This window comes from Poecilia reticulata, linkage group LG14, assembly GCF_000633615.1.
Source record: "Poecilia reticulata strain Guanapo linkage group LG14, Guppy_female_1.0+MT, whole genome shotgun sequence".
Taxonomy (NCBI): domain Eukaryota; kingdom Metazoa; phylum Chordata; class Actinopteri; order Cyprinodontiformes; family Poeciliidae; genus Poecilia; species Poecilia reticulata.
The window spans coordinates 11,753,005-11,770,043 of NC_024344.1; the positions used below are offsets into that span (position 1 = coordinate 11,753,005).

At 38.8% G+C, this 17,039-nt stretch overlaps 1 protein-coding gene across 4 annotated transcripts in view; it reads right to left on the minus strand.

Annotated features, from left to right (window-relative positions):
* msi2b (musashi RNA-binding protein 2b) overlaps positions 1-17,039 on the minus strand; it is a 295,829-nt gene that overhangs the window by 57,734 nt on the left and 221,056 nt on the right. For all 4 annotated transcript variants that reach the window (XM_008427843.2, XM_008427841.2, XM_008427842.2 and 1 more), the window contains exon 9: positions 4,019-4,133. In XM_008427843.2, coding sequence (XP_008426065.1) covers positions 4,019-4,133 — 115 coding nt within the window. The remainder of the gene's footprint in view (positions 1-4,018; positions 4,134-17,039) is intronic.

A 17,039-nucleotide genomic window follows, 5' to 3' on the forward strand; every position in this document is an offset into this window, starting at 1 on the left:
CCAGGGGGAGGGTCTTAGTGCTGTCAATCATGCTCAGTTTAATGTGTCAAGTCCACAATGATTTTGTGTTCGTTTTAAAATATTAATATTTATATTAGTAAAACCCTTTTTTATACAAACTTTTCTCCCACACAAGAGGTAAATAATAAATATTAGAAAAATACTATTGAACTGTCTAACTAACACATGTTATTTATAGAGCATTTATTAGATCCCTAATGTTCTAGAAGTCTGCCCAGGGGTATGAGATGCACACCTAGGAGCACATTTCTGCAGCATAAAGGTGTCCATAAATGCATGAAAAATATATTTAGCATGTCTGGGCATTTTTCTGCGTGTATGCAGGATATGTGAACGTTTGAGTGCGAGCATGTGTGTAGGCTCTGTTCTGTATGCTTCGTGGGCTGTGCCAGCTGGAATCAGAAAGGTTGACCTTGGTCATAAATATCTAATCAGTGTTTGCTGTCCATGAAAAAGTTCAATTTATTCCTGACCCAATGGGAAAATGCCTCAGCCAGAGCCTCTCTTGCAGACAAAACGAAATTCAACTCTGAGAGGCGGTGAGGGGAACCTTAACCTGGTTTGGATGAAGTAGGACAGAGGCATCGCCTGAGAAAAAAAATATAAATAAGAAAAAAAAAAAAAAAAAACAGTTCTCATCATCTGCTGATGAGAAGTCATCACCAGGAAGTTACAGATGGATAGCTCTCACAAAAAAAAAAAAAAAAAAAAAAAAAAAAACCCTCATTGTTTGTTTGGTCTGAAAAGAACCGCGATATGGTACAATGAAAAGCCATCACAGCCAGCAAAGTATTGGATATTATGTGTTTGATACTGTCTTACTGTTGAACTGAATAAGTGCCTGACTGAAATTGTTGGCTCAAATACCACTGTGCTCTTGATTCTACCCTATTTCAACATCTTGTGAAATGAAAAAAAGACAAAAATAATAATAAKAAGAAGAAGCATAGATTACAAGAAGTAAAAGCAGAATTTGAAGCCATATGGATGCAGTGTAGAGAGGTTTTGAGGTACATTGAATGCATGCTGAAAGTGCCTGCATGTGTAAAATAGCAGAAAGGCAGCCGGGAAGAAATCGTAAAAGAAAGAAAAGGCAGGGGATAACTTGTTGTTTCACTTAATGAAGCTTGCTGCTGTGCCTGGCCTTGTGGCGGCCTCTTAGTGCTCTTATTTGCCTTATTAATATGCATGCTAATGTACCTATTTTATGGCCCAACAGTTCTGATTCACTTTAAAATCAATTATCCATCTGGTACACCCATACCTCGCGCAGGCTCAAATGTGTATTAATTTCAGCAAACATACATCGGCACAACACAATAAAGATAAATGCCTCGATTAGAGGCAGTAAACAAAGGAGCTGGGGATGGCTTTAATGAGATTTGGCACAAAAGGAGCTTACACTTTCTTAAATAATGAGCCTAGGGTCCCTTTTTCCAAATGCAAATTATATAAAGGAATGTTTCGCTGTCCTTGTTCCAATTTCATTTAGATAAGAGTGTCTCCAAACAAGTTGGCTGTTAATATTCTCACATGAGCACATCACTGCCTTTCTGCCTGGCATCTCCCAGCGGAGGGGGAAGAGTGCTCTCTGCGGCGCAGACACTTTAGTCTGTAATAAGTTCTGAAAAGTTCACTGTGCTTGTTAAATACTTCGACCAGATGAGATGGAGCCGAAAACGGCTCTGGCGGAATCGACAGACGCACTCGGCTGGACTCGTCAACTGTTTTACCACCAACAACTGTATAATCACTTTCAAGGAAAGGTCAGGCCCGCGGTTGCCGTGACAATTTAAGTAACTTTATGCAGACAAATGACGAGATCAATGCATAGGCGGAGAGTTGATGGAATTAATTTACTGCCTTTGAGAGCACAGCTACTGATGTTTTAAGTTGCTGCAGAACAAGGAGAGGATGTGTCTTTTTTTCAGTAAACCTTTAAAACTACTTGATCACTGAAATAATTATTCTAAAGTTTATTTTATGATTTGTGCATTAACTTAAATCTTAAATTAGTTCTCATCAACAGCTGTGTTTTACATTAATGTTTTGCATGTGTACTTTAAATGCATCTTCAAAAGGTACAGATATGAAATGGCATGATATTCATCTCTGTGATGAACATGTACAAACATAATCTGCATGTAACTTGGTGCGTATTTCCATAGAATTACATGTTGGGTTCCCTTTGCAAAAAAATGAGGAGAAATAGCTTAGATTTTATTKAAACATAAAGTTTGACAAAACAAGAGCTAATCAGTATTTTAGACTAACCAAATGAAATTGTCACCTCGATCAATACTGTAACAGGTTATGAAAATAAATGTAGATATGGGTTAGCCATGCATGACAGTTTTCCCCCCTACCTGTATTTAAAGATATTTACATGGATCCTTATTTAAAAAAAAACAACTAAACTACATTTTAAATCTGTCTAATATGTGGCAGTAGCTAGAATTGGCAAAAAAAAAAAAATGCAGGAGCGCTAGCTTTCAATGCATCTGCTTCATCAGGTGGGGAGGAACCGTTTGGAGGGCAATCATTTGCTTTTTATGGAAAAAAAGACTTTAAGTGATGGCAAATCCATTTGGTTTAGCCACACAATCAAATTATACGCATATGGAATGTGAACGACAAATAGATAGCCAGGTAGATAACTAGACAGACAGACAGATAGATAGCCAGATAGACGGGAGGTGAGTACGGGGGCAGGGAGGCAGAGAGTGCATCGGTGTTAAATAAAAAGGGACACAGGCATGGGCTGGATGGTAATGAAGAGGGGTGGGTCGGCAGCTGAGGTCCCTGTAGATGAGATCTCTCTCTGACATGTGTGTCCCCTTCATTACCCATTAAGGGGGGCACAGTGATGAATCCTTAATATGACATTACACCAATTTTCCTCTTCATTTAGTCTGCTAATGTGCTGGTCTGCTCCTATATGCCCAGGGGCTGCCTGTACCAGACTCAACCCGAAATAGACCACAGTGGCCACTGGTGGCACACCTTGAAGCAGCCTAATTAGGGGCAGCAACCACCTAATAGAGCTTTTTAGATGGGGGTAGTTTACTTAGTTTGTTTTACAATAGGTAGAACCTGATGCTTGAATGAGATGCGAGTCATTTGCATTCTATTACGTTCTAACAACGATGTATTCAATACATTTTACTGGGACTTTATGGGATAGACCAATAAAAAAGTATGATGCAAAGAAAATAACTCATGGTCTCAGTTTATAAAAAAAACAATGGCGAGTATTCTTACTCAAYACCTCTTTACTCTGATAACTCTAAATAAAATCCAGTGTATCCGACTGCCTCCAGAATTCAATAAGTACATTTTCAGTCCCTTTGAGGTTCAAAACTTCTGAGGCAGCTAAGATTACGCAACAATTACAAGTAGTTACATAATTAAAATGCTACACAAGTAATTATTAAAAACAGTTACAATTTAAAGAATTAATCTCTAGTGCTCTCAGTATGGACTTAAAAGTGCTGAGTGAAATAAGTCCAGTTAATTTAGTCTTTTTGCAACATGCTCCATGTAGATGAAGCTGAGTGAATGGTGTTTTTGAGCAGAGAAGAACTGATTGAGGTTGATGTGTAGATGGCTGGAGCTAAATGTGAAAACCTGCAAAATATTTGAGACTAGGGTAGAGGGTTCATCCTCCAGCAGAAAAATGACCCTAAACATAGCAGAATTTACATGTGACAGAATGGCCAAGTCAAAGTCCAGACCTAAAGCCAGCTGAGGAACGGACACAAAATAACTCAAACTCAAATAAGTTTGAGTTATTTTGCAAATGTGAATGGGAAAAAGCATACTTCAAAAGTTTAACAGCTATAATTGCATCGTTTTCCTTCCACTTCACAATGACGCACTACCTTGACTTAGGCTTCCACATAAACATCTCCATGAAATACAATAAAGTTTGAGGTTGTGATGTGAGGGGRCATGTGAAACAGTTCAGGAAGTGTGTGATTTACTGAGTCCAACTCACTCAGCATGCCCATCCCCAGCATGAAGGCATCCATGGTGTAGGGCAGACCCCGGGCTCGCCCTCGCGTACCTGGCGGGAACATCACCTCCTTGGGCTGGGCCTTCTTACATTCTACCTATGTACACAGACAAACACACACACACACACAAAAAGACAAACCATTAGACTGTGTAGGTACACAAGAAGACAGATCTGACAGGGCTGTCTCAGCTCTTAAAGCTGGTTTCTGTCTGACTCACACACAGCTAGATGTTTTCCATGGGAGAGAGAGAGAGAGACAGGAAAAAACACGACTAAGTCAATCTGAGCTGCTCACATTTTAGAGGAAAGACTCCAAGGAAAACTTACAATCGCGCTCCTCCTGTATTAAAGCAAAGGTTATTGCTCCAGTGAGCATGTACCCGGAGCCTGGGGGAAATACAAGCTAAAGTCTTTTCAGAGTTTTGAGACATCAGAGCAGGAGAAGCTCCGTTTCTACCATCCTCTCAGTCGTAGACTTTTCTTTCTTAGAAGTTAAACATCATAATCACCAAAGAAGTAATAACTGCAACAATAGATGTAATTCAAGCAGCGCTTCACCCAGTAAAAAAAAGAAAAAAAAAGTTTTTTTGTCTGCATTCCTAGAGTTGAAGTCCCCAGTGTCCCACCGTCTCATTCCACCTGCAGCACTCATCTCTTCCCTGCATTTATTCCTCTCACTCTGCCTCTCACACATATACAGGTTTGCTCATTTTCCCATCTAGCAAGTCTGACATCCCCTCCTCCTACATAACACATATCAAATGAGGGATGTGACAGGGGCAGATGAGGGGAAGAAGAAAGATGAGAGTGCTATTTACCACGTATCCATCCTATCTGTAGGAATTACAGCAGCTGACGGCGTTGCCTCGGCCCCGTGTCTCTCGGTTGTTCTTTGGTAGGCTGAGTCCGTTCACCATCCTGCACAATCTATTTGCTCCACTGCCTGCTTGGCATCAGCCTGTCCATCTGTTTGTCTGTTTGCCTCCTGGCTCTCGCCCGCTTTCTCCCCACTGCCTCCACTTAAGCGGGGCTTTCTCGGCTGCCGCGATTCACATGTCATCCCGGCCTGCTGCACAAAGACAGGCTCCTGCACCGGTGCAGCTTGCGCATCAACTGAAGGTATAGCTCGGCACCCATATAAATAGGTCTGCAGCTCCTGACAGGCCGGTGGTGAACATTATTATTCACACACAGAGCGGCAGGCGCAACATGCTACCGCGAGTTGCCAAACTGAAGAAATACTTCATGCCTTGAGAGGTTTTCCGTGCCGAATCGATAGAGTAACAAGCGCCGTACACTACATCCAGCCGAGAACAAGACATGTAAAAGGAGAGCGCTAATGAAAAAGGTTTCCATCACAGAGGGGGAAGTTGCTGTGTTGCAAAGCTGTGATTTGTTGCTGTTAGCGGGCCCCTTTTATTTGAAGCAGACCSACTAAAGTACACAGTTCCCTCAGCCACTTTGTAGCTGTCACAGCCACTCTGGCCTCCACATTCGCCTGGTGCGCTTTGACATTGTGCTGAAGAGAACTCAGGCGCTCCCTATCGTCAAGAGAATGACCCCCGGCATGGAAGCGGGAGCCGGCTGCTGGATGAACGAGCGTGTTGGAAATCTCAGCGCGCTGCTGGGATTTTCATATGTTCACATGGCTGGGTGACAAATACGGTCGAGTTCCGCCCACGCCGCAGACGCACTGCTGTCTGATCAGCCGTCCTCCTGTAACCCCTGCCACTTCCAGCGAGTTGGACGCTCAGGTGGCCTGCTGGGAGTTAAGACAGAGCCCCGCGTGTGAGTCATGCCTACATGCTCTCAGATACGAGTCTTTGATATTCAGAGCGAGGGCTCCTTGTCATGGATTTAAAAAAAAAAAAAGCAGTCAGAAGCCAGGATCTGTGGTGGTGTGAGCGCGTGGGTGTTCACCTGCATCACAGACAGAGAAGTGTGTGTGAGGGAGGCAGGCAGGAGCTTTCAAGAGTCAGCTAAGTTAAAGGAAAAAAAAAAGGGGGGGGAGGAGGAGGAAAAAAAAGGTAGAGGACACGAAGACAATTCAGCGCATGTCAATGAAAAGCTACAAAAGGCTCAGCAACTGTGAGGGCGAAGATTCAAATTTTGCCAAGTGGAAAGTTTTAGYGGCTGAACCTTGAGCAGCTTAAGAATACCGAGTGTACAGGTGTTGGCTTAAAATATTTCCAAGAATTATGGCTTGTTGAACTCTCAAGGACTCTGGGATTTTTATTTTTTTTTTCCAAGTCGTCGCAATAATGTGTTGCGAAAAGCGCCGAATCTGAACCCACAATACAAACATCAAGGTGGCATTGTGCAGCGTGTTTGCCCTGTTGGGAAAGCAGACACCCCATTAACCTGCCTTGACTTTCTAAAAATTTAGCAAAGGCAAAGAGTCTGGGAGCTGCAGGAGCCTCAAAACACACAGGTACAGATTTAAACCTTTCAGCCGTGCAGCTTTCACAAGTTCCAGCTATCTCAACCTAAGTGCTTCTAGCATAAACCAAAAGGGTGCTTTCTGTGCTGCACTGATATACAGCAGTAAAGCTAAAACAAATCTTTTCATTAAGGTATATCAGCCACTTCCTTTGACTGCCTGCATGCAGGGGAAAAGCCTCCTAAAGGTAAGGCGTTTATTGGAGCAGATGTGTTGGTTAGACTTCGCTACATATAATTCAACTGGAGGCTTTAAATGATGTCTGAACAACTTGCAACACAGTTTAACCAGGGTATAAAATAATCCAAGCTGGCATCAGGCCCACAACCAGTGTGTGGTATAAGGGGACAGATGTTGACATATAGGAGTCAAAGGGGTGCCCTGCTTGCAAAATCTTGCATGATATTTAAAGCATTTAGTAATACACATACCAGAAGAGTCAAAGAATGTCTTATGATTACTCTAAAAATTATATATTTAAAATATGGATGAAGAAATCTGATTTGCAGTATCAAGCCTAACATTTTGGAGAACATGTCCCTTGCAAATTGATTTTTATTTAATCAGAATTAGAGATGTGCAGTTTAGCAGTGTCGAGGATTTAGATCATTTAAGTTTTCAAAACTGCTAAAACTTTCCATTTATACCGTTCTCATGGCTTAAAGTCCTAAAGATCTGAAAAGAGAAAACCAGAGAGTGACTCCTCCTAAGTTTACTGTCATATCTGGACTAAAACCAGATAATGAGGCAGGAAAGTGCATAAAAAATAGGGAAATGTTTAGATATTAATGTCTGATCTAATTTTTTTTACACATACAAGATAAAGTAATTCACATAAGGGTACACACCAAAAATTAACTCTTCTACAAAAACGTGTTTTCTTAATAAAAATCTTAATCTTAATAGTAAGTTTTAGAAGTCTTTGTTTTAAATAGTTTCAATGAAATGTTAGTTATAGCCATACACTAATCTGACATCTATTTATATTACTTGAATTTTCTATGTTAAATATTCATTTGTGTAAATAAATGTTAACTTAGTTTTTGTAAGATGCTTTCATTTTTTTCACAAGTTTTGATACATAAATACATATTTGTAAATGTACATGTTTCCTAAAATATCTTCTGATTTCTTGTTTTTAAAATAGTTGTAATTTAAGCTAACATTACTACTAGCTAACAGATACAAGCGTGGCCTAAAAAGCATGAAGGAATTATACAACTCTTTTTTTTTTTTTCAGTCCGTTTCTTTTGTTCTGCAACAAAAAGAAAAACATAATTTAAACCTTTATTTTCAATATGTAACATCATTTTCCCAGGAATCAAAGCAGTTGTTACATCACTGTTTTAAATAAAAACCATTAGATCGCATTATATAAACACTATGTTATCCTGAGTAGTGGTATTTTTCCTTCATATTGTCGTACTGTGAGAATCTCATACATATGTGGTTCTCCGAAAGTTGGTTTTCTATATTAAACATTCAAGCTCTACGCCGAAATTACTACACACCCCAACAGGATTGCTTTATCATAAATGTAATAAAAGCCCACTGCTGAAGAAATAAACAACCCTCCTTTGTTTTGACTGTACGAAAACTACGACATAGTGGAGAAGCATGCCAGTTATGACCTTTTCAATGCATCCCCCATCTATATTAACCTTGTAGGTAGAACGGAGAGGTGTGGGCGGGATGGACTGGCAGTGACTGTCCTTCAGGGACCAGCGGTGTGGGTGTGGAGTGCATCTGCGTGTGTGTGTGTGTGTGTATGTGTGTGTTGAGGAGGAGGCGTACAGCTGCTATTAGCTTCACCAGTGAATGAATTCCATCAGTCGACTGGCAGACTGGAGAAAAGGAAACGGTGTGATTCATTTACTCCCAGCTGAACAGTCAAAACACACAGAGTGCATAGTTAAGGACTGTCACAGCACTGACTGGCCAATGTCAGGCCTGGTGAGGGTGAGATTACAGCTTAAAAAAATAAAGTTTCAAACATTGTCTAACACTTTGGCTTTTCAAACAAAAAAAAAAAAAAGGAAAACTAAAAACAATTTGCAACAACTGACTTTAAACCTGAAAAATCAATGTTTTTTGACAAGATTTAAGACGCACACCGAAAGCCAGTGTGCTTCAATAGATCCTCTGGTCAGCAGACTCCTTGTTCTTTATGAAGACTTTAACCATGGTCAGTAAAAAAAACAAACAAACAGCAAAAACAGGACAATTGAGGGATCCCAGATGTATGATGACGATGACAAGTTTTAGAAAAAGCCAAACGACGCCATCAATGGCGAACAATCTCAGACGAACCATTATGGTGACCATCTCCCTGCATGGTTACGGCATATAAAAGGTAAAGGATATGGGGTCATTTTCAGGCCATGTGCGCCCCGTGGTGTTTGCTCTCCCCCTCTTTCCACGTTCTTATATTGCAAAATAATATTGTCGACATCCACACTAAGAAGCACATTCAGAAGTAGCACCATGATCATCAGGTTGATGTCAAATGGCCTCCATCACTTCCTCAATCAGCAGATTTGAACATCTCGGCGCTTTTATGGCACATCCTGGTGAGCGGAGTGCAAAGTGGATTTCCACTTCCTTCATCCCTCAAAGCTTTCCTTCTTCAATGAAGGGTAAACATCCAATTACTTACAGTCCAGGACTTGTAAGGCAGCGCTGCATGAGGGACTTAAACTACTCCGAAGGGTGGTCCTTTTCCCTTATTAGGCACTTGATGTTCAAAGAATGTGAGCAACTGACACTCTTGAAAAATATATATATTTTAAAAAAACCCAGAGACCTGAATGTTTCTGTGCAGAGCTCTCCTTTACCACATTCACAACATGCTCAGTTTACAGCTGCTAGGACAGGATGTCCGACCCTTATTTTTAGTATAGTCATTCACAACTTCAAATGTTAACAGTCGTTCTTTGTTCAGCTACGACGTTTGCAGTCCTAGCAATTCACAAACACTGCTCATATTAATTAAGTACTTTGTTGATTCCATAGATTAGAAATCTTTTATACAATGGACACGTGTATAGTAATATATTCTTCATTTTTATCAAAAAAAATTAAAGATTTGATGTTATTAGATAAGCAAATGTATGTTTCTAACCACATTTAACTTAGCTGGCGAAGTTAGCCAGCTAACTTGGAGTCAAACATAAGTTAGCTGATCCTGAAAATGTATCCAACATCTCCAGTTAAGTGATGAAAGTTGTCAGATCCAGGGTTAGAGGAAAAAGCAATCCAAACAGAACAACCTCTAAAACCAAGAACTATAAACCCGTCAGTGTGTCGAGCTTCATTTATTGCAACAGCCTTGTTTTGTTGCTCTGTTAGCATCACTGCGGTTTGATGTACTGATGTAAGTGCCAACATTTAGTCAGTACAAGTCAATAAAAAGTCACACTATTAAGTCAGTCATTTGTGGTGCGTTTTCTTTTTCCGTTGAGAACGCAAGAAAAGCACACCCAACTTCAGGGTTTTGATGTATACAGAATGTGGTCTTGTCTCGGTTCTAAAACAATTTAAATCTAACCTTAACACACTGTCGCACTGAACATGTCATTTTTAATTACACAAAGATGAAGCCACAATAGGAAGGCTTAAGAAAAACAAAGTCACCTCCACCAAAAAAAAACTCAGCGACATAACCATCAGATTTTAGGAGACTGCTTCTTTTTCTTTCTGTAAAAAGAAGCACAGGCCAATTCATTTGTTAAAATTGTTTTAATGATCTAACTATAAACGCTACTGCAAATGCAGAAAGTTGTATCATAGCTGACTTTACCTGATCAGACAGGCTGGTTAATTGGTCTTTGATAATTATGATGGTGATTATAATCTCTAAGGTTTTGTGTGTCATGTTTTGCAATGCTCAGTGCATTCAGAATCGAGTCCCCTCCATATTTTTGACTACAGGCTTTTGAGTTCAATATACAAACGCGGAGAGTGATTTAGCAGACGGCATTATTATTCTTTTGAAATTCATGATCACCAATTAGTCTCGTTCTGATTTTCTATTGGGCACAATAATCATATAGTGGAAAAGGTGATATTGTGACAGCCCAACTGGAGAAACACCTTCCCCCAGGCGATAAAAAAGAAATGCCGATCATAAAAGCTGCCAGCACAGGTGGTGATGCAGTGTAGGTGGACTTTTTTTTTTTTTTTAAATAAAGACACTGAGATAAGGAGCAGAAATCAGAACCAAAAAACTTACTAGTCCTGTACAGGTGTTCAGTTTTTCTCAAGCAAATATAGCAAAGCCTGGGCTTTTTGAACTACTGTCACTCCTGTACGGATGAACTAACAACAGTTTTAAAGAACTAAACTGTATACCCGGTGTAAATAGATCTGTTAAGAAGGAAAGGCTTGAGATGTGTGTGGATACGGTATAGTTTCACACTTTATTTGTTTTAATTGCAATATACAGCTCTGGAAAAGAAATTAAGAAGCTACTGCAAATTTCTCCAAGAAGCAGGATCTTTTAGGTGAGCACCTGAACCAGACAGCATGAGAAAAGCAGATGAAGAAAATGCCAAAATCAGGAATGTATAAGTTAAAAATATTATATTGCTTAAAGATGAAGATTATCTTATTGTCTTTGTATTTTTGAGTAAATCCATCAATCCATCCTCTAACTGTATTACTCTGATTAATTAACTTTTATCTCAGCTTGTTTTAAATGCAGATGCAGATAATAGTCTCTTTTTGTTATGTACCTTTTTATGACTAAATATCTCAACTTTATTAGGATTTTGTAAGAAATCCTCCTTGGATTTTTGTTTACCTGGAGTATATTGGTTTTGTATCATCAATGAAGCAATTAAGTTTTCTCAATTCTTCATTTCAACGCATTTATGTACATTTGCAACCCCATTTTTAATTTATTTACTCATTATTGGGGGGTTTTTTCTTCTTTTTTGTGTGTAGGTACGTTTTGTATTATTATTATTGTGTATGAAAAGTACTCTGTAAATTCTAACAAATTTTGACAAGTTAAAAAATTTTTAATTGCAGACTATAGAGCAGTCAGTAAGATTTCAGTGCTTTTGAGTTTCAAAAACTAAAAGAAAAGAATCCCTGTTGGTTACTCATCTTTGAGCTGTGACACGACTTTTTTGAGATTACAACTTTTGTAGTTCAGCCTATTGTTTCCAGGAAGAATTTAATTTAAAGATGACATCATTGGTAAACAATTTTTGACATGACCTCTTTGGTTATTTATATTAAAAAATACAGACACCTGATGTGTTCACTGTTGTGAAACAGCATACATACTCCTAGAAGCACTTATCCAGAGATGCTCTGACTACTTGGCAGGTATGCTGTTGCAAACATCTTTAAGAACTTGTCACAGTTCTTGTGTGGATTTAGGCGGTCCCAGCTGCTCCAGTCTCTCCATGTAATCCCAGACTGGCTCCATGATACCAATAGAAAGCCTGTGTGAGGGCCAAACCATCTGTTGCACGACTGCTTGAGTTTCTAGCCACTTGAGCGGATTTTTTATGTGATCAAAGCTGTTTGGCTTGGGTCAATCGGCACAATAGATTTTGGGAAAACAGATATGCCCCATATGGGTGGGAATTATAAAAAATAAAACAAAACAAAAAAGCAAGAGAATTGTTTGGCATGTCTAACTTATAACTAAGAAAGAGAAATAAACATGTACAGTTTGTTGTTTTACTGTAAAAATATTAGAATTTGCTTAAAATGTTTAGGAACATCGCGTTTAATAACAATGTAGAAGCACAAAGGCTCAGGCTTATCATAAACTAGAAGATGTGGACGCATGAGTATCACTGTTGACTGTAAAGCAAGTAGACATCGACATTGCCTGAGCGGGTGAAAGAGCCACCTGCTCCAAAACTGGAACAATCAAATTTAACTGAAATCTACAGTTTTTGTGGTCAGAAGACACAAAAATATGGATTTTTTTAAATGAGAAAACAATATCTGGTCATGGTGAGGCACACTGTAACACCTGCCAATCCTGGTGGTAGCAGCATCATGCTGGTGGTCTCAACGCTGGATTAGTGAATAGTGAGAACTTTCTTACTCTTCTCTTCATTAATCAACATCAACCTAGTCAGTTGTTCCAATCGGTCCATGATCTCAAACACACCAAAACCGGTTTTGGAGTGGATAAATGAGCCAACCTCAACGTTTTGAAGACATGGCAACTTCACCTCATCCTTACTGAAACTTGATGGACTATGCTTCAAAATATTTTGATGAGTTCTATTGTTTCTGTTAAATGTATTTCTGTCGCGGAATATACGTTTTTGAACACCATCACATTATAACATGATAATGTAATGCGTAGACGTGCTAATTTCATCCAGATTGTGTTGTTAGGCTTCACTGACAACAAAACTCAACAGTAGGAAGAGGTTACCAACCTACAGAAACAATAAACCTAGCATGTGTATGTAATATAATCATCACATGTATACAAGATTATCATCACAGTTGTACACTATATAATCATATTTGTACAATATAACTATCAAGTTATAAAGTGATAGTGTTCAAAAACGTATCTTCTTCCATATGCTTCTGTAGATAAGAGAAGTGGAGAAAAATGTGTGATATGGCAAGACTTGCTGAATGACATTTATCCAAACATCAGTAGTATGAATATCTTACCTCGAGTGGATTCCAGAAAATCCCATAAAACACACTTATAAAACTGTTTTTTTAAAGCTAAGCAAAATACATTGCCGTCGTATGATATAAAATCATTCAAACTTGATAAAATGATTCAGGTAAATCACAAACAGACCCAAATTAATGGCCGTTTATATGTTTATGAAAACCTCTCGACTAAACCTCTGTGTTTTAATGGTTGTTTGTTAATGTTCCAAGCTTCATTAGAGCTTCTGCTAAGAATTTCAGAACATTTTATGTCCAAACAATGAAGAGTTTTGAATAAATGTCTGTTTTCCTTAGTATTAAATCAGATGAGATAGACCATTAGAGCCTATTTGACGTCATTCGTACTGTAATTGTGCAATTTGTCACAGAAGCATTTTAAAATACTGAAAACCCTACCTAGAAATGGTTTTAGTGGTGATTTGCTGTCTTTGAAAGTTTAAAATAACAAAATAAAAATGATCTTGAATGGTTAGACTAAAAAACCAACCTGAGTCCATTTTAATGACCCACCACTTGCTCATCAGAGCCAAAACTTGATTATAATTATGCAGCATTATTAAGAACTAGCTGCACTTTCACAACAACCGGCTGTAGAGTGATTAAGGAACTTGTTTCCTCAAGAAAACAGAATTTACAACTTTCCCTCAGCTGTCAAAGAGACTTCGTTCCCTATGGTATCATATAGACGTTCACATATGTGGAGGTGTGATGAAAAAGCTTTGAAAATATTTGAAAACCGTCATCCCGTCCTCTATCTATTGATTTTTACTCCAAAATATTTACTAGTTTTAACACAAGGATGGTGGCTGCAGAAGCTGGAGGATGTTTTAACAATGACAGAGCCCCAGGGGAGATAATCAATAGTTTTATCACATCCTACATATGCTAAAGCGGGGCGGGCAGAGAAGCCAATGCGGCTGATGGGGGGTGTGAGTTATGAGATTCTTGCAAAGCTGCACCCTGTTTTTAATTATATATGAGACAGAATTCACAGTGACAGAGAAGACATGCCCCTGAGAACGAGGCCTGGGTGGCACATGAACACAGGGGGCTGACCAAGTCACTTACAGGTTCAGTCACTCACATCTGAGTGGGCCCTGACCCACTCCACCAACGGAGCTCTTGAGGGGAAGGACAACGAGAAGGTGGGCTGTCCTGTGCGTCCACAACCTTCCCAAGCGGGGTGGAATTTCTGTCGACATCAATTATTCACGAGACCATCTCAGATAACACTCATGGGCAGGATGGATGAGGTCTATTTCTGTATAGTACTTCATAAGGATGAAGACAGGGGACATTTTTTACTTTGTGCGCTTCAGTCAGTGAATAACCACTGCTCTATGACGAGGGGGGGAGAAAGAAAAAGGCTTTAAACACACAAATTCTTTTCCCTTTGCAGATGCTAGAAAATGTCAACACCTTGTAGAAGATCTGAGCATCACATTTATTCTCTGTATCCAAACACCTTTAATGTGCTGTAGGTGTTATCAGGAGGGGGACCCTACAAAGGCGACAAAAGCTTCAGAAAACTGACCCTGGTAATATCCCTTCACACAACACCAGCTCAATATATTCCCATATTTTCTGCTAAGTCTCCCTAGACTTTATCCTGACGGTTTAAAATATTTCTTTGTGTGCTGCTATTTATAAAGAACATAAAGGCTGTAAATAGCACTTCTGGAGCCAGGTGGAAGATGTGAAGCAGCAGATCACAGATGCAAGCAAAGACATTAGGTGATTGGTGAAAACTTACCCGATCCGTGTCTAATCTCTTCAGCGTGGATGTTATTACTGAGTGAAGAATACTAAAAGTTATTTTTTTTTGTATTTTGGAAGTGTTTCAAATTAAGTCAGAGGAGACAGTGATGGAAGTAGCTAGAAAATAAAGACAACCGTATTTTCTACGGCAATGATGATTACTCACTGCAGAAAGGCTGAACGCGTTTTACTATATCTTCCTACATTATAGTTCTTTGAGATAATTCAGGATTGGTTGAGCTCACGCATCTATATTTACTGGCAGTCAAAACTGTGAGCGACTCTCTCCCATCCATAGTAGTTTGTTTTACACCTCATAAAGCCCTCATTAGAAAATGTTGACTAAACGCTTACAGTTGTTTACGGTTTCACACTCTGTGACGCAACCCTGGGTCAGATGTGTAAAATGAGCCACAATGTTGTTGGCAAGAAAATGAGAGGAGGTGAAAACAACAATAAATTTCACAACTTCCCTTCCAGCCCTCCCATGTCACATAATTTCAGCTGCTGTATATTATCAGGACACAAAAGGCTACTTACAACTGATCTCAATGAAAATAATATATTTTGGCAAGCTCTACATCAACGAGTCCCGACAAAGATCTGAATTTAAATGAGCTACTGGGACTTTCTTTACCTTTGTGTTTATCTCTGATGGGCAAAAAGGCTTTTCTTTTCCATTTTTCCAGTTACTCTCATGAAAAACAGCGAGGTATGTGGACCTTACTAACAAAAACAGGCATGTATAATCATATCTAATTGGTTGTATTTTTATAAAATGCAACTACTATTACAAATGCCATCATAAAGAACTGGCGGGGGTGGGGAGACACCCGGGACGGGTCACCAGTCCATCGCACAGTCAGAACAAACATGTTTCATGTCTGTTTGGACCAATTTTTCAATTTTGGGCTTATTGGATAAAGCTTGAATATTATCTAGTGTTCCAATTATCTCAAAACACAAATCAATCTGGTTTAAGAATGGATAAAAGTGTCTTACATTAAGCCTCTGGAATAATTTCCTCCAAAGCTGGTTCCAAGCAAAAAAAAAAAAAAACAAATGATACCAATTTAAAGGAACTGTGCTGATTCTGCCAAGAAGATTTGTCCAATTTCCTGCTAGAACTTTACCAAATCCTTGTTGATAGCGACAGGAAGTGTGTAGTTGTGATCCAACTTAACATGACAGACACATTTTAAATAATAATGGGGGAATATGTAAATATTTAGCCTGTTTTTGTGTTGTTTTTTTTATCCTGTCAGAATTAGAATAAAAAAAAAACATGTGCACTTAATTCTTTCTTGAGGTATTATCATTTCACCCTGAAAAAACCCAGCTCAAATAAACAAAAACAATCCCCAAATGATGATTATAAAATCAACACACTTGATGAACGGAAATTTATTTCTAACTGCAATTTGAAAAACTAAAATCATGTTACACCCTGAATCAGAAAAACCAGTGAATTTACTTGCGACATGCCAGAGATTGCAGGAGCTATGAAGTTGGCTTGACATTATTGCCTTGTGTGAGTTTAAATTCACTCGAGCAGATGTTTTTAGCAGCTGGACAAGCAACAGTGAACTGCATGAAAACATGCCACAGCTGACCAAGTATCTCTCTGAAACATAACCGAGGTGTATTCGGAGATTTTGCAAATTTAAATATTTGTGATAACACGGGCATTTGGATTTGGAGAAAATTGACCGTAATTTCCATGTGCATGTTATTATCATCGGCATATAAAGCTTGCATCTTTATTTCCCCAGCTTTGTAACAGAGCCTTTAAAGCTGTTTGAAGGATTATTTCTGTTCAGTAATTGTGTTAGTTGTAGAAAAGACACACTGCATTAGGACGTCATGGGAAATTTAAAGAAATAATATGATAAAAAGTAACCATAATAAAATTCAAGCACTTAACCAAGTGAAAAAATAAGTAAATAAATCAGTAATTTTCTGCACATTTGAATTGGTAAGAAATAGAAAAATATAGTTTAGTTATATGGTTGGATCTTCTAAGACTTGCTCACTTCCATACCTATCATTTACAACAATGCTACACAAAGAATCAAAAGGATCTCATTGTAGCAAGGTACCAGTCAAGAGAAGGGTACAAAAAAACTCCACAGT